Genomic DNA, 25,843 nt, shown 5'->3' with positions numbered 1-25,843 from the left:
AGCCCTCGGGAATACCTGCTTTACAGACATGTTCTTTGAGAAAGAGTGATCTTATGCCACTGCTTTAAAGAAAAGATCTGAATTCTGTCAGAACTATGCAGAAATTCTGACTGTATTTCTTCAGAGGCTGTTTCAGCTGGTTTCAGATCACCTTCTAACCACACTCTTCTTAACTGCTTGGAAAGAAACTGCTAATCTACCTACAGACATATCTTTTAACTGAACTGAGGTGCTTGACTTCTGCTCACAACTCCATCTAAAACTCAACAAACACTGCTTTTCTGCAAAATGCCTGTTACCGTGGCTCTCTCAGTAATTACAACATTTTACCAAGCTGAAATCAAATTTTTTTCTGTGTAATCTCTCTTGCTTCTCCTTATCTCAGTCTATCACTCTCTGTTAGTGTAGGGAGCACTGCCAGTAGCCATGAATGTCTCAGCTGGGCCGTAGGTTACACAACTGGCACAGGCCCATGCAGCTGCGTCCAGAAGAAACTTTCTTTGGTGGAGCAGTTGTGGTGAGGTGTGCCTTGGGGGATGGGGAAAGGTGGGGGGAGGTGGTGTCAGAGGTCAGTGGTCCCAGAGCAGGCTCAAGTTACAGAGGTTAACAGTAGCAGTGACAGTGGCATTGAAAATAGGCACAGGTAGGGTACTGCTCTTTCTCCTGGGACAAAAGTTCAAAAGCACACTGGGAACCAAATAACTATTGGGTTGGGGAGTAGGCAATATTGTCTCATGAACTGTCTCCGTGAGGCATGTTTTGTGTGTGAAAGGCACAATGCAAATGCAAGTTTTTATTGTTTCCTCAAACCATGACTTCTACAATGTTCTCCACGTGCCTTCAATTTACTTATGCTCCAACTTATTTGTTATCCCCCTACCTGAGTCTTGGCTGGCAATAGGCCCCACTCCCTTACACCTCAGCTCTTACCGATCCCAAAGGCACTCTTTCTCTGTGCATATTTAAAATCTTCATTCTCATTGAGAAATTCATCCCGGGCTTTGTACGATCTTATTTTTCGAACCGCCATTAACGTAATGTTTGAGCCATCAGTTGTACTCGGGCCTAATGTGCATCCTTCTGCCATCATTGAAAGTGAGGCCTGCTGCCATGTAGGCTGTAATCCCTGGAACTCTCGCCTAAACCCCACCACTTTCCATTTCACTTCCTCATTTGAAAATCAACTTTTCAAATTTAAACAGTGGTGATTAACCGGTGAGGGGCGAGCACTGGTGGCGGGTGAAACTCCCACCTCCCGCCCGAAAACGGCCAGAGAATGGCCGGGTCCCGGGCCGCGCATGCGCACAGCTGACGACCTGTAGCGGTCGTGCCGTGCAACAAGGCGCTGGCCGTCCGTGGACTTGACCCTCCATCTGCGACCCCACAGCCCACTCCGTGGCCACCCCCACCAGCCCCCCCAGCCCTCACAGAAGCCCCACCGGCTAGTGGCACGGAGCACGGCTGAGTGTGGCGGCACTGGACACCGTCCGCTGCCGCCATACCGAGTTCCTGCATGGCTGAGGCCACACGTGTCCTGTGCCATCGGGAAGTCGGCCCATCGGCGGTGGAGCATCGCAGGAGGGCCGGCCGATGACGTGCCAATGCCGTTGCAATGGCGCGCAATGCGATTACACCATTTCTGAGGGGGCGGAGCAACAGAGAATCCCGACCCATGTTTTTGGCTATCATTCCAAACTATTCTACGGTTCAACATCTGTTTTTCCTTTTTGTAGCACCTTTTGTACATTTTCTCTATCAAAAGGATTAATGAATGCAAAGTTGCGTATTTTCTTCATGTTTTCAAGAGATTGCTGTTGACTCAGTGAGTAATTGTCACGTGGTATATGGAAGATCCAAAATTCAATCTCTGGAGTTTGCAGAGTTATCTGACTTCAGTCAGTCAACAATTGGGATCAATGTACCAATGGATTGGTGATAAGGCAAATTCGGCAGTGGTTGTTGCCCCTGATGTTAGTGAACAAGTTCTGCTTGTAGCAACGCTATGTTAGGACAGGGTTAGGTTGAATCTTGATGCGACTTGTATGAGATGCTGTGGAGTACCATGTTCCTCTGGACTGCAAAATCAGTCCATGTTTTTGAGGGAATTGAAAGGGTGGAGATTGAAGCTCCTGGTAAATGGAAGTAAAATAATGATTTGTTTTTAACTCCCAGGCAGTCTGCTGAACCATTTCATGGGGTATATGTATCAGTTTCACTCTCCTGTTTTAGAAAATGTGATTTTATTTTAGCCAATCAATGGACCATTCTCTGCTTTAATGCCTACATTTCAATTTTCACAAAAACTCCCCTCACATTTCTATTTAAAAAATAATTTCTATAGACTTGTGGTACGTTTTATGCCTTAAAGCATACTATCTCTTCAAGTAATTTTGCAAAGCTCTACTGCCAATTTGATTAATTATTTCCTTACAGTAATAGAGGAATGTGTAAAAACTAACCATATTTCCCGTGAATGTTATTCTAATCCAGGTATAATTTGTATTTTATTTTATTTTCATTATGGACATTGCATGGTTTGTTAGTGCTCACACTCTACAAATGGTCAACACAAATTTTTCAATCAATGAGCGTCAAGCATTGATATTATTTGAAGCAGTCCATACTTGCATTGTGCAGTCATTTGGCTCTCCTGTGATTTGCTACGTTGATGGAACTCCCTGAAAGCACCGGGTTTGCCATTATGGCCAATGTCCGTTTTTGTTCCTTTTTTTACAGCTCCTGAAATTGATGAAGCAGCAGTGATGCAGCTGGCTGAGATGGGTTTTCCACTAGAAGCATGTCGGAAAGCAGTGTACTACACAGGAAACCTGGGGGCTGAGTTGGCGTTTAACTGGGTCATAGCACACATGGAGGAACCTGGTAAGCTTAGAAGCCAGATAACCAATTCGCGAGTACAAATTATTGCGGGTTTCCTGACGAAACGTGCAGTGGTAAATTCAGTTTAAACTTTTCAGTGAGATGCTTAGTAATGCTGATGGACCAGCTTATCCAAGAATAAAACTAAAACGGGCTGGTGTGAAATATCTCAACATCTTCTCTGAATGAGACATTGCCTGTTTTGCTGGCTGTAGGGAACAGCAGCTGCCACAGTTATGTGTGTAGTTGATCACAACTCCTCCAGAAATTTGTAACCTTTGGGATCATTCCATATTTTAAATTAAAGTTGCATGTTTTCTGTAAGGATTTTGAATAAAAACAGTATTAAGGTGTCACGTGAGGTCAAAATGCCACCATATGCAGTTACAGAGGGTGGCTCAGTGGTTTTTACATGGTGCAAAACAAATGCATTGGCTTGGAAGATGTACTCTGTACTATTAAAATTGCAGATCTGAAGAGAGGATGGATTCTTTAATCATTAATTTTTTTCTTTATATTTAAATTTTTCAATGAAACCTCCTTGTCCCCATTAGATTTTGCTGAACCACTATCAATATCAGGATATAATGAGGTTAGCTATAATGAGGTTGGTCTAGCAGGAGGGGCGTCTTCAATGGAAAACCAGCCACCAGAAGAGATTGTTGCCATCATTACATCCATGGGATTTCCCAGGAACCAAGCCATTCGTGCATTGAAAGCAACTGTAAGTCTGAGTTCCCATCATATTTTCACAGCAAATAATTGAACACAAATGGCTTAACTCCTTGTATCATTCTGAAACCTGAGATTGCTGATGTGCCTAAACTGTTAAATATTCAGTAACCTTATAAAACAAAGCCTTTCATGTAAATTGGCAATTACGTTAAAGGAATAGTTCCTATTCAAGTGTAAACATCTGTGTTTTAAGTTGGTCAGTAAATGGGAGTTGGTGTGATATATAGCCATGTAGACCATGAAGAACTCTGTTTCCATAAGTGACCTGTGTTTAATTAGGTAACTCAGCACTGAGCATCAGATGGATTTTTCAGTGACCTTCATGTCCTTGAGTTTGATGGGAAATCAGCCCCCCATTTCTTCTATTGTATTATATCCAGTGTGTCTGTTGGGAATTTATTTTTATTTGTTCATGGGGTGTGAACATTGCAGTCATGGTTAGCATTTGTGGTCAATTCCTAGTTTCCCTTGGGAAGGTGGTGTTGCGCCGCTGCCTTCAACCACTGCAGTCCACCTGGAGTAGGCACACCCATAGTATTGTCTGGAGGGAGTTCCAGGATTTTAACCCAGTGACAGTGAAGAACCAGAACATAGTTCCAAGTCAGGAAGGGTGGCTTGGTGGGGAACTTATAAGGTGGGATGTTCCCATGTGTTTGCTGCCTTGTCCCCTTCTAGGTGTAGAGGTAACGGGTATGGACGTGCTGTAAAACCGCTTGGGTCATTATCCGTGTGGAGTCTGCACGTTCTACCCTTGTCTGCATGTGTTTCCTCCGGGTGCTCCGATTTCCTCCCACAAGTCCCGAAAGACGTCCTTATTACGTGAATTGGACATTCTGAATTCTCCCTCTGTGTACCCGAACAGGCGCCGGAATGTAGCGACTAGGGGATTTTCCCAGTAACTTCATTGTAGTGTTAATGTAAACCTACTTGTGACAATAATAAAGATTATTATTTTAAAAGGAGGCTTGGTGAGTTGCTGCAGTGCATCTTGTAGATGGAACACACTGCTGACACTATGCTGATGGTAGAGGGAGTAAATGTTTCAGGTGGTGGGTGGGGTGCCGATCAAGTTGGCTGCTTTGTCCTGAAAGGTATTGCGCTTCAGTGTCATTGGAGCAGCACTCATTGAGAGAAGTGGAGAGTATTCCTTTACATCCCTAACTTCTGCATTGGAGACTATGGACAAACATTGGTGAGTTCCTCTCTGCAGAATCCCCAGCCTCTGATCTGCTCTTGTAGCCACAGCATGGAAATGGCTTTACATGTATATTTGAGAAGAGACGTTTGGGTTTGACTATTACGTGCATTTTTCCACAATTAAATAACCAGATGACCAGCTGTTTAGTCTTGCAAATTGTTAGGATTCCTGTAAAGATTAAAAAGAGATGGAATTCCCAGTGACAGACGTAAAGAACCGAAGAACAGTATTCCAAGTTTTTGAGACTTTTACCGTAACAAATAAACTAAAATTAACCCAGATAAAAGATTATGTAACAGGCAACCAGTACATCAAACTAACAAAAAGGTACTATCACATTAAGTAACTAATGCAATTGAAATCCAGCAAGTCTTCGCTATTGTCAATTAATTTAACATTCTTTCACTTTAACGTCATCAGTAATGTAGTGTTAGTATATCCATTTAACATTGCTGGTTTCACTTTAAGATAATTTACCATTGACGTCCTCTTCTGTAGCTTGTCTGCTGACATAAGTTTTGCCCAAGGCTTACACCCTCGCCCTCAATCTCTCTACCTCCTTCTCTTGGCTTTGCTTCTCCTGGCCTTGCCGACTGCCCCTCTCCTCCCTCTTGCCTCTTCGCCTTGCCATCTCCCATCTTCATCTCCTGGCATCTGTTCTTACCTTAGCCCTCGGGATCTGTTCTTAAGTGGCTCCCTACTGCTGGTTCTACTCCTGGCTACCCTTAGATATCACTACAGTGCAGATGGAAGCCATTCGGCCCATTGAGTCTGCACCAACCCTCTGAAAGAGCACCCCCCCTAAGCCCATGCCCCTACCCTATCCCCGTAACCCAGTAACCCCACCTAATCTTTTTAAGGGGCAATTGACCATGGCCAATCCATCTAACCTGCACATCTTTGGACTGTGGGTCGAAAATGGAGCACCCTGAGGAGATACATGTAGACGCAGGGAGAATGTGACCCAAGGCTGGAATTGAACCTGGGGCCCTGATGCTGTGAGGCAGCAGTGCTAACCAATGTGCCACCATGCCACCCTTCTGAACTCTGACTAAGTCCTGGGCTCCATGTAGCAGTAGAGGTTTGATCATGCCATTTGTTCAATACAGGTGGCTATTCAAGCAAAGCACATTGGTGGAGGCTGGGATTCCCCCAAGCCTCCGCAAGGCAGCTCACCATTGGCTGCGCAAGGCAGCTCAACATGGGCTGCTGGAAGGATCTTCTGGTCCCACCGAAGTCAAAGGCCATTTGAATTGCTCACTGCAGAACCAGCCACGGGGGGGAGGGAGGGTCGTCTTTGGTGGGACTGGAAGACCCGGCCACCAGGAAGGGCTGGAAAATCCCTTCCTGTATCTTCATTATTGATACTCTGGTACCTTTTCAACCTGATGATGTAACAGAGATGCTTTTCATTAGGACTCAGTAGATTTTATTATGAAAGAGTAAATTCCACCATTGCACGGCTATTTCTGTAGAATAACAACCTGGAGAGAGCATTGGACTGGATCTTCACACATGCAGACAATGAGGATGAGAACGAAACAGCATCGGATGTTGATACACAATCACACATTATTACAAATGCAGAAGCAGAACCAGCAGGGCCCAGAATCAAGGATGGACCTGGAAGTAAGTGTACTATTTTTAAAGTACATGCTAGCAGACCAGAAAGGTACAAAACAAACAAGAGCTTTATTGGAAAGGTATTTTCTCACAGGCTGCTAGAATAGACTGACTGGTAGCCCACCCAAGCTGCTGATGACGCCATCAGTACGACACCTGATCAAACTCTTAAAGTGACCTTGTTCCAACTAGGGCTTTCAAGCACAAATTTACAAAATGAACAATTAACACAACAGTCAATAACTTAGACGTTTTGGAGGACATTGATTTCTGTGTGGTTGTCGACAGACCTCGGGCGTCTGCTTTTTCGTGTTGACTGTAATTTCTGGTGTTTTTGATTGATTTTGGATATCGTCCATTGTTGCCTGAACCCAAGTGGATATATGGGGCTGGATTCGCCGCAGCCCTGTGCCGGCCATTCTCTGGGACCCAAGAATCGGCGTGACCGCGGATTATGCCACACAGCTGGGGGCCCATTGACCGAGGACAGCCCAGCGATCCTCCACTCCCGACCGGCCGGGTTCCCGACGGCGTGGAACTAATCTGCTACTGCCGGTCAGGATGCTCGCGTGGAGACTGCGGACTCAGTCCGTGGCTGCCCTGGTGGAGGGGGCGGGGGGGATCGGACACCGGGGGAGGCCTTATAGTTGGCCGAGGGTTAGATCCGCATGGTTAGATGATCGGGTGCGCGGCCAATCGGGGGGGGGGGGCGTCCAATTTTTCTGCCTGCTTCCACGGTCCGAGTCCGCCATGGAGCTCGGCGTCGCCGCTGTGCGCATGCGCGGACTCCAAACCGGAAGTGCGGGGGCCCGTACCCCCAGCTATAGCTGCGAGAATTACTCCGGGTCCCTGCTAGCTCCCTGCAGGGCATTGAATTAGCTGATCTTTTTTCCAGGAATCTCTGGCGTTTTTACGTCAGCGTGGGGACATAGTCCCATTTTGGGAGAATCCAGCCCAGGGTTTGACTCGGTCTTGAAATGTCCTCACTGTCTTCCACAGTTGTTTCCGCTATTTTAAGGTTCTCAGGTATGGACAGGTCTTCACTTGGCACAGTTTGTCCGGACTCTCGGCTGACTCTGTCTCTGGCAAACTTGTTCTAGCTGACAAAATGTAATCAGTGTGTCTTCTCCACACTTCATTGTCCCGAGTTTGAACAGTCTAGGAGACCGGTCCTGTCTGTGCCAAGAAGAATGGACATCACTGGTGGTATAGTTCATTGCCAATACTTCCTGACCTTTCTGAAAAACACAGCGTTTAGCCCTGTTCTCACATTGCCAAACCTGACTTTGCTGGGCCAGTTTCTTTGTGGTATTGGCAAGTACAGGCTTGCAGACCACAAAGGTACAAAATAAACAAGAGCTTTAATGGGCAGGTATATTCTCACAGATTGCTAGAATAGCCTGACTGTTAGCACGCCCAAACTGCCGATGACATAATCGGTACGTCACATGATCAAAATCTTAAAATGACCTAGTTCCAACTAGGAACATACATGAATACACAACAGTAAATTCACTGGATTGCGTTAACACATGCTGCCGGGTAACAGACCTAGGTTTCCAAAATTAAACAGAAGTAATTTATAAAATGAATTATGCCACAGATTAGGCATGAGTAATATTGTGTAAAATTTAATGGAAAAACATAATGCTGATTTCTTGCATTAATTATCTGTCTGATTGTTGAAACTTACTCTCACTGTAACATGTGTCTAATATGAAAGGTTACATTTTTGTTGTGTGGTGAGATTCCCACCGAACACAAAGGGTGGGATTCTCCGACCCCGCGCCGGGTCGGAGAATCGCCGGCAGGCCGTGCAAATCGGCCCATGCCGGCATGCGATTCTCCGCAGTGCGAAGAATCGGCACCAGCGTGGTTGGCGTGGCACCAGTTCTACGCGGGACGTTCTACGTGGCTGGCCCGCCGATTCTCTGGCCCGGATGGGCCGAGCAGCCGTAGGAAAAGACCCTTACAAGCCGAGGTCCCGCCGGCCCAGAGCAAGTTAGAATGGCGCCGGCAGGACCTCGGCGTGTAAGGGTCGGGTGGCGGCCTGTGGGAGGGGGGAGGGGGAGTCCGATCCCGGGGGGGGGCCTCCGATGTGGCCCGGCCCACGATCAGGACCCACCGATCAGTGGGCCGGCCTCTGTGGCTGGGGGCATCCTTTCCTACGCTCCGGCTCCTGTAGTCCTGTGCCATGTTGCGTTGAAAGAGGCCACTGTGCATGCGCGCGTTTGTGCCGGCGACACTGCGCATGTCCTCGTTGGCGTTGGCGCAACTGCACATGTGCGGATTCCGCGGCGCCCAGTTCGCGCCGTGATCTGCAGCTGGAGTGGCGTGAACCACTCCAGCGCCGTGCTGGCCCCCTGTAGGGGTCAGAATTAGACGTGGGCGCGGCCCGTTCACACCGTCGTAAAACTCGACGGCGTGGACACTCTGCCGCGGGATTGGAGAATCTTTTGTTCTTTGATTTCCTATTGTAATGCAAAACATTTGATTGCATTGAAAAGTGATGATCAACTAATCACAGTTTAATTTTTCCTGCAGTTTATAGAATTCTTGATTGAGTAGAATGTGATAAAAATAACACCTAGTCAGTTTCATTGAAACTGGGACTTTCAAATTATCATGCGAAGACTTAATGCCTTTATTTGAAATTTCTTTTTCTTCTACTTTTACACGGGAACTAACTCATTTAAAATGAGCAATTTTCTTCATTCTGTATTTTATACACACCTCCTAATCCTATTGGTCCTGGGATTATCTGATTGACATGTAAACTGTTGGCAAGGCCAGCATTTATCACGCAGCCTCAGTTTCTCTTGAGTAGGTGGTGGTGAGCTGCTTTGTAGAATTTGCTGTGGTGTAGGAGCTCCTGCAGAGCCGTTGAGACAAAACCTGACATAGACCTTCTTGCTTTCTGTGCTATTATCCATTCTATATCAGCTTTGAGCTGAACGAAGACCACCCTGATGCCGCAGAATTCATTGCCAGCGTCGGGATGCCCCAGCTCTAGATGGTAATTGATAGCACACAGTCGGCTTGCACCCACCAGGGCATCAGGCAGTGCCCTTCATTAACAGGAAGGGGTTCCACTCCCTGAATGTTCAACCACCACCTCCGGATCATGCATGTGTGTGCACACCTCCCAGGGAGTGTGCATGACAGCTACATCCTGGCATATCCTGAGATGCCTGGCGTCTTCGAGGACCACCCCAGGATGACGGGTTGGCTCTTGGGGGAATAAGGGATACCAGCTGAGATAATGGCTGATGTTGGTAGTGCGTAGGCCAGCGACTGAGGCAGAGACCCAATATAACGAGGCCCATGTTGCCACCCGTGCTGTCATTGAACAGTATATCTGATTGTTCAAAATACGGTTCCTATGGGGGTGGCACGGTGACACAGTGGTTTCCATTGCTGTCTCACAGTGCCAGGGGCCTGGGTTCAATTCTAGCCTTGCTCATTGTCTGTGTCGAATTTGCACATTCACCCCATGTCTGCGTGGGTTTCCTCCGGGTGCTCTGGTTTCCTCCCACAGTTCAAAGGTGTGCAAGTTAGGTGGATTTGCCATGCTAAATTGCTCCTTAGTGTCCAGGGATGTGCAGGTTCGATTATGGAGTTACAGGAATAGGTTGGGGTGGAAGGGGGAGCGTAAATGGGTAGCTCATTTATAGGGTTGGTACAGACACGATGAGCTGAATGGCCTCCTTCTGCACTGTAGGGACTCTATGCAAGACTGCCCTGGTGGTGCATTGCAGTACACCCCCCCAGGTGGTCTCCCGCTTTGTGGTGGTTGCTGTGATTTCTACAACCTGCATCACAACCTGGCACAGCAGCGAGGCGACATGCGGGAGGAGCTCAGGAAGGACATGTGGCCTTGTCTGAGGAGGAGGAGAAGATGGACCAGGAGGGGATGGTGGACGAGCCCGGTTAGCATCTGCAGGAGGAGGATTGAAGACAAGGGTCCGGCATGCCTGGAGTAACAGGGAGACCCTCATCCTCACCCACCTCTCACAGGACAAGGCTTTGTCCATCAGCTCAACCCCCCTCATTCCCCTCCTTTCCCCCCATTTCCCCCCCCCCCAATTCCCTCCTCCCCCCTGATTACTGTGCTCCTCAGTTTATGCAAATTTTGACTCCTGTCCTCCTGCTGACAGCGAGCTCACACCCATCCTTTGAACAGGGTCTGCACCAGGGGCTTTAATCTTGGACTCCTGTATGTGGGGGTGGGGGAGCGGAGGGCAATAGAAGGTTGAGGGTGGAAGCAGACCCGTTGTGAATATCAATGTGACAGGGGCTTCACATGTATCAGTGTAACATTTTTTAAAAGAGAACAGTTGACATTTCCAGTCCCTCTAGCTACAGTTTGTGACCCCTCCCACCACTCAATGATCAACAATCTTCTTGACATTACATGGTCTACTGCTACATCCAGGTTTGTCCCCAGGATGCACATTGGTGGTAGAGGCAGCTTGCCGCTTTTCGGGCCCTGCGGTCTTTGATGCCTTTGGCGGACGTCCTCTGGAGGACCTGGAGCCGGAGACCCCGGTCGACTTACCAGTGTCACTGGCATCGCCGTGCCACCCTGTTATGCCCGTTGCCCTTGAGATGCACCGTGTCAGGAGGGGGAGATTTGGAAGAACCGGTGATCACTATCATCTCCTTGGTGGCTGGCCCAGTGCTTCCTCCTCCCTGACAAATCCCGTGGGGCTCTGCTGGACTCCATGGGAGGGAGGGGCAGCTGGAGTTCCAGAGGCCTTTGTGGCATCCAGCTGTGCCTCACCTGGCGTCTCTCGATTGTCGTCACCATGGCGTCAACGCGCTCAGCGGTGCTCCTCAGTGACTGGGACATGCTCTACAGTGCCTCCACCTGCAACCAAAGAGAAAATGCTGGACAAGCTCAGAAGGTCTGGCAACATCTGTAGGGAGAGAAAAGACCTAACGTTTCGAGTCCATATAACCCTTTGTCAAAGCAGATGCTGCCAGACCTGCTGAGATTTTCCAGCATTTTCTCTTTGGTTTCAGATTCCAGCATCTGCAGTAATTTGTTTTTATCCAATGTCCACCTGCATCTGGGTCATGTCACTCATCGACTGGGACATGATGTCGCGACTCTCAGCCATGGTTGTCAAAGACTGAGCCACGCCTTGGACACCATCATTCAAGATGCCGACCTTGTGCTACAGGTTTTCCAGTGCGGTTGCTACCCTAGCAGTGTTGGCCTCAGTGCCACGCATTGTTGGCATCATCGCCTGCGTCCCAGCCTATTGGACTCCTCCAATTGGCTATGCACTTGCTAGAATGTCGCTGACATCCCAGCCCGAATTTCACTGCCGTGTCCTAGCATCTGCATCAGCGCTAGGATAACCTTGTACGGTTGTCCTCCTGGTCATGCTGCTAACACTGACTGCCGCTGCCATTCCGTCCCAGACAGTATTGGTGGTCCTGCTGCTGGTCCTCTGACCCCCTTGGGGGAATAGGATGTCCTGTCTTAGCCTGCACAGTGTCCAGAAGTCTGGGTGGGTCAGCATTGCCAAAGCGAGGAGCAGGTCTGTGCGCTGCCATGCTTGTCTGTTGACTGGGATTGAGAGGCGAGTCTGGTGAATCAGACAGCGAGACAGTAATGGCGAGAAGCTCGTGGGGGCTCATTTCCGGCACTAAGTGGTTTTAAAAATGAGCCGCAATCTCGCCCAGCGGCCATCGAGAAACGCTCCACCAATCACCCAAAATGACACTTAGAAATGTTTCCGTTAAATTCAGTCCTTCCTCACAGCTCTGACCTTTGACATTGTAAATTCATGCACTAACCCCAGCACTTGGATGTCTCTGTTAAGTGTTTTTAAATATGTTCTTATGATGCAAGCAATTCTGACCATTACAAACTATGTTAGAAGCATAAATCATATTGCTGCTGAATTACTTAGAAATTGTTCAGTAATTTCATAATGTAAAGGGTGGAATTCTCCCACCTAGGGTTAAATCCCGTGGTGGAGATGGGGACAGGGAGTGTTTCCCGCTGTAGAGTATGACGGGAAACCACGCCATCTCTTCTTGCCCCAACCTCATGAAATATGCACCGTTGTTTAGTGCCGTATTCCACAGAGCGAGCTTGATTGCGCATGTCTTGCCGTCATATCTGGGTGCCATATTGAAAAGGCATCCAACATCACTGATCTGCCATTGAAAAAAGAAAATGGATCTCCAGGAACACGTTGAGGCTGGAGGATGGACCTGCTTACTAACATGGAAGCTGGATGATCCACCTCTTCGATGCTCCTCCAACTCACAGCTGTGGAGTTCCAGGGTCCAGGCTCACTGGCAGCCTCCATCCCGAGATCGGGAGGCAGTACCAGGCATTCTTCAGATCAGTGCTGACTCCTGCATGGTGTTGCAGAAGTGTTCTGGACTGGTCTGTTTTCCTGCTGTCGTTGTAGAATCAGGTGTGGGGGGAGGAGATTCCGGTTGGGCCTTAATCTGCATTCCATTAGCGGGATGCAAATCAATTTCAGATGGGCCATCAGCGGGTTTCCCAATTCGCTATGATCGGCAGCAGTGGAAAATCCTAAGGGAAATTCATGCTGGTCAATTTTTAGGTTTTGTGACGAATTCTCCATTGAACCCGTCTGCTGGGGCATGGGAGAATTCAGCAACTGATGCACAACTGACTAAAGAGAAAATGCTGGAAAATCTCAGCAGGTCTGGCAGCATCTGTAGGGAGAGAAAAGAGCTAATGTTTCGAGTCCGATGAGTCTTTGTCACAACTGACTAAATTGCTTTATTTTCCAGAATGAGTTTTCGATCTCTGTAACGTGTAATTTAGTTATTTTATGCATCCCAGAATCACAGAATTTTTATAGTGCAGAAGGAGGCCTCATCGTGTCTGTACCAGCTCTCCGACTGAGCAGTTCACTTAAGTGCCATTATACCGCCTTCTCCCCATCACTCTGCAGATAAGAAGGTAATAAAGATAATGAAGGTCGGAACACTTTCTTTTCCCGCCAGTGTGGGTTGGCTTCAATGGGAAATCCTATTGACATGTGCCGGGAAGAGGAATCGCGCCGCCAGAGAACGGCACGCCACCGGGAAACACACGGCTTGGGGAATGGAGAATCCAGCCAACATCCTTTTTAAGTCCTACAGATTCTAAGTCAGACTGGGAAAATACTTCTGATAGGTATTTTCTGTATTTTATACTGCTACTGTATTTTAGATAAAATGTAGCTTAATTGTCCATGGTTTGCTTTAATCTGCAGGATATGAGCTGTTTGCTTTTATTAGCCATATGGGACCATCCACAATGTCTGGTCATTATGTCTGCCATATCAAAAAGGAGGGAAGGTAAGCACTAGTTTCTTTGGAAAGGATATTCAAACTGCTAAACTTATGTGAGCTATTATAACTTTATATTAGCATCAATCCAATTTTGAACAGCGAATTAGTGTAGATCCAATTTGTTTCTGTTGCTGGATCTGTAATAGGAATACTCGGGTTAGTGGGGCAATGTGTTTTGCTTATTAGTTGGTTGGAAAACTATGGAACAATGTTTTGTTGAAGAAAAAAAAATTGAAAGGTGTAACAAAATAATATGGTATGTACATTCTATGAGTCCACCAAAATATTTGAGGTCATTGCTGTGATTCAAGAATATATTTTTTCTTGCCCTTATTACCGCTAGACTTCATATTCCAATGCACACTTGGCTGGTATCCCAAATTCATCCAAAACTCTGCCGCCTGTGTCTTAATTTGCACCGATTCCTGTTCATCCCTGTGCTCGCTGACCTACATTAGTTCCCAGTCAAGCAACATCTTGATTCCGCCCCCACCCCGCAAATCCCTGCAACCGCCCTATCTCTGTTATCTCCTCCAACCTCACACCCCTCTGAGATATCTGCACTTCTCGAATTCTGACTTCCAAACCTGATTTTATTGCTGAATCATTTTTGGCTGTGCCTGCAGTCTCCCCCAAGCTCTGGAATATCCTTCCCACATCCCTCCAACTCGCTACCTCACTTTCCTCCTTAAAGACACTCCTTAAACCTACTTCTTGGTAATCTGACCTAATACCCCTATGATGCACGATCAATGACCACTAAAGTGAGGTTGTCGTCCAACTGAAGGCTTTAATAAGCTAGATGTTTCCCCCAGCAGCTCAGGTACAGAATGAGGGCTGCTGGGGCGGCACAGATTCTTATACCCCGCCTATCAGGGCGGAGCTATCATACACTCTAACCAATAGCAGGCATACAGTTTCCACCAATGGTGCTTTAGCCTATCGGGTACCGTAATACCTGTAATACCACACCCTATATGACTCACTGTCATGCTTTTTTCTATACTGCTCCTGTGAAGAACTTTGGGATATTTTATTACGTTAAAGGCACTTTATAAATATAAAATGGTTTTTTTTTTTGCATTAGTTAATTGCATCTCCATTTCTTCTATTCAGGTGGGTGATCTACAATGACCATAAAGTCTGTGCCTCAGCGAAACCCCCTAAAGACCTGGGATACATTTACTTTTATCAGCGGATGTGCTACTAAGCTTGAGACCTCTGTATGGAAAACCATAACCTTCTTTCCAAAGATCCAAAAAATTATAAACCGTCAAAGGTTTGGGGCAAACTGTGGATTCTGTCATTATTGTGTAACTACTTTATTTATAGAAAACACAATTATAAAGCAATAATATGTTTGATATAAGATTGAAAATGTTTATTGTTTAATATATTGACAGGTTTTTTTGTTTCTATTTTAAAACTGCATCTGGAGAAGCTGACGAAACATATCAGAGGTGTGTGCAATCAGTTTACTTTTACCTGACTTCAGCAAGTCTTTTTTTAAATGTATCAGAACATCTTCATTATTTCTTCCATTGCCCTCTTTCCCTCTTATTCTAGTTCATCTGTCAGAATAATTGTTCTATTTGTATGTTTTTTTTTTGAATGGGCACTCCATAAAAACATGACGATCTCATGGAATGCATTCACCTCCACAGACAAACACTAGTTTTAGGGTTTCCTCTCGAGATAGCTGTTTCTATAAGGGGGAGCTATTGTATTTAGCACCACTCGGATATTTAAATATATAGATGTGTGTCACAGTTACTGATTTGTTTAAAAGTTCAAACAAATCCATTGATTCGTATTGAAACCTACATTTTAAAAGTCGCACACATGATGTATTAGACTACAAAATCTAGAACCTTAAAATATTTACTTGGTTTTAATACAGGCATATATGACCTTCCATATGACCATTCTTACCCAAACCAAATAAAAAGTCCATACAGAAACAACATTTCTAGAATCCCACTCTGCCATCCATTAAGCTAGATGTTATTTCTTGTTGCACATCGAAGCAGGCTGTTATTCTATTTAAGGATAGCGCTTAGTGTTAGCAAACAATGGGTGGACTCTTCCTGGCCTGCCGGGGCGACTTCGAAAACGAGATCGGGAAGAAGGTCTGACAGAAAGGTGTTTTGTCAATATATTCCCGCCTCTGGCCGATTCCGTCAGAGGTGGAGTAGAGGCAGCAATGGCTACCTGCCCAGCTGCTAGTCACTTTGCATAATTAATTGTTCAATTGTGGGAAGGTTTGGGGACGCTGCTGGGGTCTCCCTGCTGAGGCCAAAGCCTGGCAGGTGCCTGGAAAAAGTTTACTAGTGAGCCCGCAAGCCCTCTTTCAGGCCCCCTCAATCCTGCCACTGAAGCTGAATGGATCAATGAGCCCTTGCTGTGGTCGCAGACAATCGTGTCGAGGGATTTAAAACTATAAACATCTTCAAAGGATACCACAAGATGGAGGTCCCCTGGCAGTCATCCTCGCTCAGTGGAAGCGCCCATGTCTTCCTTCCACCGCTGCCATCCATCCAGAGCTGTAATCCCTCTGGTTAGGCCTGCAGCCTCAGAAATCCTTAATATTTCTGCAGCGCAGCCGAATAGGAGGCCATCTCCAAGAAAATGGTGCTGGCGGATGTATGCTGGCATGTATGGACCTGGAATTGGACCCCGTCCTGCAAGTATTCTTTTATTAAAATTAGTTTTATTCAAATCAGGGCATACATAACAATATACAAACAATCATTCACTAACAAAATACAATCTCCCTAATTTGACACTTTTCCCCTTTTTCTCCCCTAAACCCTACCCCCCTACTCGCTGGTAACAAACAAATCCGTAAACAGAGACAAGAACAGCCTCCATCTCATCCATATTCCCCATCCGAGCCCTGAAGGACAAACTGAATCGTCTCCAGTTTAAGGAATTCGGCAACACCTCCCAACCATACCGACATCTTCGGCGGTTCCTCCGACCTCCATTCCAATAAGATTCACCTCTGGGCGATCAACGTGGCGAAGGCCGCCACATCAGTCCCCTTCCCCTCCATCAGCCCCGGAACTTCCTCAACCCAAAAATCACCTCAAATGGACCCTGTAACATCTTCAGCCCTACAATTTTTGCTAGTGTCTCAAATACTGAGCCCCAGAACCCCACTAATTGCAGACATGACAAGCACATGTGAACATGGTTAGCTGGTGCCCCTCTACACCTCTCACACCTATCCTCTACCCCTGCAAAGAACCCACTCATTGACACCCGTGTCACCTGGGCCCTGTGCACCATCTTAAATGTATTCTTAAAGGGGACAAGATTCTATCCAATAACTATAATAACAATCAGAAAAATTGTGTCATTACTTTGGAGATCCAATTTTAGTTTTAAAAGTTGTAGAGATATGATTTACATCATTGCTTCCATTTAAGTAGAGTAATGGCTCATTACAAACTTGCATCCTTTCTTTCTTTGGCTAACTAGCCCACATTCTTTAAATAAAAGTAACCTCGATTTGTCGCAGGATAAACTAAGCTATTTAACTGATAAACCAAAGAAAGCCTGTCACAAGAATTTTTTTTTCAATAAACATTTTATTGAGGTATTTTTTGGTATTATAACAACAACACAATAAGCAATGTACATGAAATTACAAACATAGTGCAAAAGCCATCTCCCTCCCTTACAGGTCCCACCTTTATTAACCCCCCTACTCTAATCTCTAATTTAAACTAACCCCCCCCCCCCCCTTCTGCTGACGATTAATTTTCTGCGAAGAAGTCAACGAACGGTTGCCACCTCCGGGTGAACCCTAACAGTGACCCTCTCAAGGCGAACTTGATTTTCTCCAAACAGAGAAAGCTAGCCATGTCCGATAGCCAGGTCTCCGACGTCAGGGGCTTTGAGTCCCTCCAAGCTAATAGTATCCGTCTTCGGGCTGCCAGGGAAGCAAAGGCCAGAATAGAACATGGAACATAGAACACTACAGCGCAGTATAGGCCCTTCGGCCCTCGATGTTGCGCCGACCTGTGAAACCACTCTAAAGCCCATCTACACTATTCCCTTATTGTCCATATGTCTATCCAATGACCATTAGAATGTCCTTAGTGTTGGCGAGTGCACTACTGTTGCAGGCAGGGCATTCCATGCCCTTACTACTCTCTGAGTAAAGAACCTACCTCTAGACATCTGTCTTATATCTATCTCCCCTCAATTTAAAGGTATGTCCCCTCGTGCTAGACATTACCATCCGAGGAAAAAGGCTCTCACTGTCCACCCTATCCAATCCTCTGATCATCTTGTATGCCTCAATTAAGTCACCTCTTAACCTTCTTCTCTCTAACGAAAACAGCCTCAAGTCCCTCAGCCTTTCCTCATAAGATCTTCCCTCCATACCAGGCAACATTCTGGTAAATCTCCTCTGCACCCTTTCCAATGCTTCCACATCCTTCCTATAATGCGGCGACCAGAATTGCACGCAATACTCCAAATGCAGCCGCACCAGAGTGTTGTAAAGCTGCAACATGACCTCATGGCTCCTAAACTCAATCCCTCTACCAATAAAAGCTAACACACCATACGCCTTCTTAACAACTCTCTCAACCTGGCTGGCAACTTTCAGGGATCTATGTACATGGACACCGAGATCTCTCTGCTCATCCACACTGCCAAGAATCTTACCATTAGCCCAGTACTCAGTCTTCCTGTTATTCCTTCCAAAATGAATCACCTCACACTTTTCTGCATTAAACTCCATTTGCCACTTCTCAGCCCAGCGCTGCAGCTTATCAATGTCCCTCTGTAACTTGTAACTTGTGCGAGTCCAAGTCCGGTATCTTCCCCAGCATCCTCTTTATAAACTCCACTTCATCCCAATTTGGCGCATACACATTTACTAATACCACCTGCACCTCCTCCAGTTTCCCACTGACCATAATGTACCGACCTCCCACGTCCGAGACTATTCCACCCGCCTCAAACACCACCGGTTTATTGATCAGGATCGCGACCCCTCGAGTCTTTGAATCCAGTCCCGAGTGAAAGACCTGACTGATCCAGCCTTTCCTCAATCTAATCTGGTCAGTTACTCTAAGGTGCGTCTCTTGCAACATTACCACGTCCGCCTTCAGTCCCCTAAGATGCGCGAACACACGTGCCCTCTTGACTGGCCCATTTAACCCTCGAACAGTCCAGGTGATCAGCCTAGTTGGAGGGGGCTCATTGCCCCCCCCCCCTTCGCAGATCAGCCATTCCCTTTTTTAGGACCGCCTCCAGCCCATGCTCCGCGCCTCCACCGGCCCGCCCCCAGGCAACCTCCGCCCCCGACCTCCTCTCTGTCCCTTGGCCCAAGACCCTCCCTCATCAGCAGAACATTTCCCCCCCCACCCCAGTAACAACACTCTGTAAGCCAACCCCTTTATTAAACCGAACATATGCACACACCCCACTGCGCTTCCGTGAGCTAGCCAGCCCAGTTAGCTTGGTGGCCCCCATCCCTGGCGCCGGATAGTCTCCCACCTATTGTTCCCTCCCCACCCTCCCCCAGCTCATACAAACATACTCCAACATCAAATAATCCCGACACAATTGCCCGACAGAAAAACACCAAAATCTAAACAAGCAAACCTCCATCCCCCAACAGTGCAAATAAAAACCTTAACTAACTCAGCTCTGCCACTGGTCCCAAATCAATACCGAAGGCATTACAAACAGCTTCCACAAAACAAAAAATGAGAAACTTTTTTTTAAAGAAAAGAGGAACAAAAAAAAAAGCATGAATGTTGCAGCAAAGTTCAAAAGTTCTCAGTCCACCACCAGTCCTTTGCTTTTCACGAAGTCGAGCGCGTCCTCAGGCGACTCAAAATTAAAATGCTGTTACTCCTACGTGACCCAGAGACGGGCCGGATATAACAGTCCGAACTTCACCTTTTTCTTAAAAAGGATCGACCTAATCTGGTTGAAGCCTGCTCTTCTCCTGGCCACCTCCACACTCAGGTCTTGGTAAACCCGCAGGATACTATTGTCCCACTTACAGCTCCGTGTCTGTTTGGCCCACTGTAGAATGCGCTCCTTATCCAAGTACCTGTGGAATCGCACCACCATTGCCCTCAGGAGGGGGGGGGGGGTCTCGCGTTTGCGGCTTCCTCGCGAGTGCTCTGTGAGCCCTGTCCACCTCCAAGGGTCAGGAGAATGCCCCACCCCTTAGCAGCTTCTCAAACATATCTGCGATGTATGCCCCAGTGTCCGCTTGTTCGGACCTCTCCGGGAGCCCAACGGTTCTCAAGTTCTGCCTGCGGGACCTATTCTCTAGGTCCTCCATCTTCTCCAGGAGCTTCTTCTGCTGGTCTCTCAGCATCCCCGCCTCCAACTCCACTGAAGTTTGATGTACCTCCTGTTATGGGCGAGGGTTCAGAGAACCCCAAAGTGTATCATGGAGTTCACCTGATCCACAACTTTTTCTAGATTGTGGTATGGGGAGCACACGGCCCACTCTACAGGTGTCGTACAGCAGAAATGGAAACGTATTTTTTAAAGCAAAACAATGTTTAATCTATGAACTCAAGTTAACCTTTTTAAAACATACAGTGAACATCTTAGCAACCATTAATTCAAATACAACCCCCAAAGAATACAACACTAAGTAATCCTTTACGCTTTCCTTTTAACATCCATAAGACTTAAAACACCTTTTACCAGAAGCACATCAGGTTAAAGTCACTACTGTTATTAGTTTTAAATCACCAGGATCAATTTACAGTCTTTGGATTACAGAGAGAGACTCTAATGCACCTTCTGGCTGTGATTGCAGCTATCCAGCTCTGAAAACGAAACTAAAACACACCCTGCAGCAAACAGCCTAAAACGAAAGTAAAAAGCTGACAGCCCAGCTCTACCCCCTCTCTGACATCACTGCAGTAATAAACACCCATTTCTTAAAGGTACTCTTACTCCAGATATTTAGATACACACCCGTTTAGAAACACCCATTTCTTTAAGATAATCTCACATGACACTCCTGCTCAGCCAACGCCTTCCCTACCTTCTGGATCGCCCGATCCTGGCCGTCCAATCTAAGCGCCAGCTGCTCAATCGACTCTTTTATCGGGACCAAGCCATCCCGTTTCTGCTTAGCAAAGTTTTCCTGAATAACTTGCATCAGCTGCTCCGTTGACTGCTGGGTCGACAAACCAGAGGTCCGGTCCTCCGCCATGCTGTCTCCTGCTGCGGCTTCAGCGCAAGCCTTCGCTGTCTTTCTGTTTCTGTCTTTATGAGCACTTCTAGTCCTTCTCTCTATGCAGCAATGCGGGAATTCAGTACACAATTGCCTCTGTCTTCAGTTTTACAGTTCAAGTCTGGTAGAAAATCAGGGGAAAAGGTCTAAAAGTCCGACACGAGCGGGAGCCACCAAATATGCGACTTACTCATTGATAGCCGCCACCGGAAGTTCTGTCACAAGAATTTTTGATTCAAACCTTGTGAACCCCCACCCCCCCCCCCCCCCCCCCCCCCCCACCTCATTACTGGAACAAAAGGCAAATTTGTCAGATAAGTCTATTGATTTAAGGTAAGATTTCTCGAAATGAATTTTCTGCTGCTGAAGAATGAATTGAACAACTGGTAGTGAAAACTGGGCTGCAGTTTTGTCTTGTTGAAGATCCACCCAATTTGTGCCCCCAAATAGTTTCAAAATGGATTTGTTTGCAATGCACATAACAATAGGGGTGCCGTTTCATTATTTTTTAAAAATAAATATTTTATTGCGGTATTTTTGGTATTGTATTAACAACAAAATAAACAATTTACATGAAACTATAAACATAGTGCAAAAGCCGTCTCCCTTCCTTACAGGTCCCACCTTTAGTAACCCCCTACTTTAAGCTAAACTACCCCCCCCCCCCCCCACCCTTCTGCTGACGATTAATTTTCTGTGAAGAAGTCGACGAACGGTTGCCACCTCCGGGCGAACCCTAACAGTGACCCTCTCAAGGCGAATTTGATTTTCTCCAAACCGAGAAAGCTAGCCAGTTTCCTCTGCCAGGTCTCCGACTTCGGGGGCTTTGTGTCCCTCCAAGCTAATAGTATCCATCTCCGGGCTACCAGGGAAGCAAAGGCTAGAACGTCTGCCTCTTTCTCCTCCTGGATTCCCGGGTCTTCCAACACCCCGAAAATTGCCACCTCTCGACTCCGTGCCACCCTTGTTTTTAACACCGTGGACATGACATCTACAAATCCCTGCCAAAATCCCCTGAACTTCGGACATGTCCGGAACATGTGGACATGGTTCGCTGGTCCTCCTGCACATTTTGCACATCTGTCCTCCACCCCAAAGAATCTGCTCATCCAGGCCACTGTCATGTGAGCCCGATGAACGACCTTGAATTGTATCAGGCTGAGCCTGGCACATGTTGCGACGCGTTGACTCTACTCAATGCGTCCACCCATAGACCATCCTCTATCTCTCCTCCCAGCTCCTCCTCCCACTTGCGCTTCAGCTCCTCGGTCTGCTTCTCCTCTGACCCCATAAGTTCCTTGTAAATGTCAGACGCTCCCTTATCCTACCCACCCTCTGGAAACTACCCTGTCCTGAATCCCCCTTAGCGGTAGGAGCTGGTAGGTTGACACCTGTTTACGTAGGAAGTCCCACACCTGCAGATACCTGAATTTGTTTCCCCTCGCCAACCCAAACTTCTCCTCCAGCGCCCTCATACTCGGAAAGCTCCCCTCTATAAACATATCCCCCATCCTCTCAATCCCTGCTCTCCGCCATATCTGGAACCCCCCATCCATACTTCCTGGGGAAAACCGGTGATTATTACAGATTGGGGACCAGACAGATGCTCCCTCTGCTCCCACATGTCTCCTCCTTTGCCCCCCGACTCTCAGGGCCGCCACCACTACGGGGCTGGTGGAGTATCGTGCCGGCGGGAACGGCAGAGGCGCAGTTACCAACGCCCCCAGACTGGTGCCCTTGCATGAAGCCGCCTCCATACGCTCCCATGCCGACCCCTCCCCCACCACCCACTTCCCGATCATGACTATATTCGCCACCCAGTAATAGTTACTAAAATTTGGCAGCGCCAGCCCGCGCTCTCCCCGACTCCGCTCAAGCATTACCTTCCTTACTCGCGGGGTCTTGCCCGTCCAAACAAAGCCAGTGATCACTTTGTTGTTCCGTTTAAAAAAGGACTGCGGAATAAAGATGGGGAGACACTGAAATATAGACAGGAATCTCAGGAGGACTGTCATCTTCACCATCTACACCCTCCCAGCTAGTGACAACGGAAGCGCGTCCCATCGACGCAAATCGTCCATCATTTGGTCTACTAGTCGGGCCAGATTCAATTTATGCAGCCGGTCCCATTCCCGTGCCACTTAAATGCCTAGGTACCTAAAGCTTCCCCTACTAATCGAAACGGCAGCTGCCCCAATCGCCTCTCCTGTCCCCTCGCTTGGACTGCAAACATCTCACATTTCCCCATATTTAGCTTATACCCCGAAAACCGGCAAAATTCCCCATGAATCCTGATGATTTCTTCCATCCCTTCCATTGGGTCCGATACATACAGAAGCAGGTCATCTGCATAGTGTGAGACCCCCCCCCCCCCCCCCCCCCCCCCCCGCGCCGCCGAACCAACCCCTTGAGGCTCTCAGAGCAATTGCCAAAGGCTCTATAGGTAGTGCGAACAACAGTGGAGAGGGGGGGCATCCCTGGCCGTTTCATTATTAATAGTAGCTGTAAAGTGTTAGATCTAAATCATGCCCATGTGAAATAGGTGCTGATCATCGCTAGGTAGGGGTAAATATATACAAGGCCATGGCAAGGACATGTAATGTTAAAGTAGGTGCAGTTAAGGCGTTTTTAACAATTCTTATTTACTCTCCTGCTGACAATTAGGTTCTTTTGGAGATCTGTGCCAATTTTAATGCATTATTACCTTTGAAGAGTGTTGTGATATCACAGGGTCACAGATTACCATGATAATTTGTGGTTCTGCTACTGACACCACCGAACCCTGAAATTATTCAAGGGGCTTTTTGTTTCAGTAAATTACATGCTGTCTGAGTCTGGAGAGTTTAATGATTATTACCAAGGCTTGAGGAACAGAAACAACCATCCTTGTGTGCTACTGAACAACTGCCCCAGTTAATTGACTTGAGACCCTTGCACCAGGTTGGATGGAGACACATGAAGATGAAAGAGTAGCTGGCATATCAATAATAATAATCGTTTATTGTCACAAGTAGTCTTCAGTGAAGTTACTGTGAGAAGCCCCTAGTCGCCACATTCCGGCGCCTGTTCGGGGAGGCCGGTACGGGAATTGAACCCGCGCTGCTGGCATTGTTCTGCATTACAAGCCAACTATTTATCCCACTGTGCTAAACCAGCCCCTCCTGATAAATGCAACATTGTTTACTCCTAGAGAAAGTTATGAAGTTAACCAGGAAAGAATCGCATGACTATACAGACAAACCAACATGGTTGTAGATGGTACAACTCTGTTTTATTACTCTTGATAACAACATCTATAAACTTATGACTGTGGTTCGTAATTTACCCGTTAACCTGTGGACCTAGCCCTAACACTACCTTAGAGAGGAACTCAGCATATGGTGCATGTCTGAGTGGCACGCTGTGAGCTCTGTGCCCTGAGCTGTCTCCTGCTGGAATGAGCGGGAACTGTGGTGTTCCCCGTTTTATAGTGCGTGTGCTCTCACTGGTGATTGGCTGTGATGTTGCGTGTGTGTTGATTGGTCCGTTGATCTGTCCATCAGTGTGTATGTGTGTTTGCACCATGATATGTTTATCTGAATATCATGACATCCCCCCTTTTTACAAGAATATGTGCCTATGTGGTAATAAATATTGGTGTGTACTGAGTGCAGCTGAATATGTGTGTGCAATATCTACAACATGTACATGAGGTTAAACTATATACATAGGAAGGTGTCCGGTGCAACATAGCAACGAGGTTGTACCATAAACAAAACAAGTGCAATCATCAAACATCGAAAACAAACTCCTGTAACGACAAAAAGAGAAACACATGAACATTGTGGCATAACACTTTAGTGAGTCCAATGTGCAAAGAGGCTCATAAGTCCAGCCTAGTAGGTGGGTGACAAATTCGGGTTGACCGCCTCATGGGTGGGTTAGGATCCACCGGCTGAGGAATGGGCCTGGCCACAGGCGATAGAGGAATAGGCATGGTGGCAGGAAGCTCCACAAAGTCGACATCAGGGACAACAGGAGGGCGTGGCACCGGTGCATGATCACGTAGCAAGCGTGGAAGCAGCCGAAGAGCCCGGCGATTACGCCGGCGAATGGAGCCATCAGGCATACGAACCAGGAATGAGCGGGGAGCTACGCGGCGGAGAACTTCGGCAGTTGCCGACCAGCCACCCTCTGGTAGGTGGATGCGGACGTTGTCTCCAGGCGCCAAGGCAGGAAGATCAGTTGCCCGAGTGCGATGTGCCACCTTCTGCTGTGCACGCTGCTGTCGCATCCTCTGCAGTACTGGAGCATGGCCGGGTTTAGGAACATGAATGGACGGTACAGTGGTCCTGAGGGCGCGATCCATCAACAGCTGGGCTGGTGAGAGGCCAGTGGACAGTGGGGCCGAGCGATAGGCCAGCAGGGCTAAACAGAAATCCGATCCGGCATGAGCAGCCTTGCAGAGGAGCCGCTTCACGATATGGACGCCCTTTTCCGCCTTGCCATTGGACTGGGGATGCAGAGGGCTGGACGTCACGTGTGTGAAGCCATACGAAGCGGCAAAAGAAGACCATTCTTGGCTCGCAAAACAGGGCCCATTGTCCGACATGACGGTAAGCGGAATGCCATGGCGAATGAAGGTTTCCTTGCATGCCCTGATGACCGCTGACAATGTCAAATCGTGCAGGTGTACGACCTCTGGATAATTTGAAAAATAATCAATTATGATGACGTAGTCCCTGCCGAGCGCTTGAAAAAGGTCCACACCCACCATCGCCCAGGGGGACGTTACCAACTCAGGGGCTGAAGCGTCTCAGGGGGTTGCGCCGGCTGAAACTTTTGGCAGGTGGGGCAGTTGAGCACCA

At 47.4% G+C, this 25,843-nt stretch overlaps 1 protein-coding gene across 1 annotated transcript in view; it reads left to right on the top strand.

The window, feature by feature from the left end:
• The window catches only part of LOC140389809 (ubiquitin carboxyl-terminal hydrolase 13-like), a 194,329-nt gene that overhangs the window by 158,018 nt on the left and 10,468 nt on the right, over positions 1-25,843 (top strand). The window contains exons 16-20 of the mRNA XM_072474348.1: positions 2,737-2,880; positions 3,432-3,601; positions 6,286-6,439; positions 13,687-13,771; positions 14,882-15,225. Coding sequence (XP_072330449.1) covers positions 2,737-2,880; positions 3,432-3,601; positions 6,286-6,439; positions 13,687-13,771; positions 14,882-14,975 — 647 coding nt within the window. The 3' untranslated portion in view covers positions 14,976-15,225. The remainder of the gene's footprint in view (positions 1-2,736; positions 2,881-3,431; positions 3,602-6,285; positions 6,440-13,686; positions 13,772-14,881; positions 15,226-25,843) is intronic.

Source organism: Scyliorhinus torazame, chromosome 14 (genome assembly GCF_047496885.1).
Source record: "Scyliorhinus torazame isolate Kashiwa2021f chromosome 14, sScyTor2.1, whole genome shotgun sequence".
Classification (NCBI taxonomy): Eukaryota; Metazoa; Chordata; class Chondrichthyes; order Carcharhiniformes; family Scyliorhinidae; genus Scyliorhinus; species Scyliorhinus torazame.
This window is presented reverse-complemented; position numbering and strand designations above follow the sequence as displayed.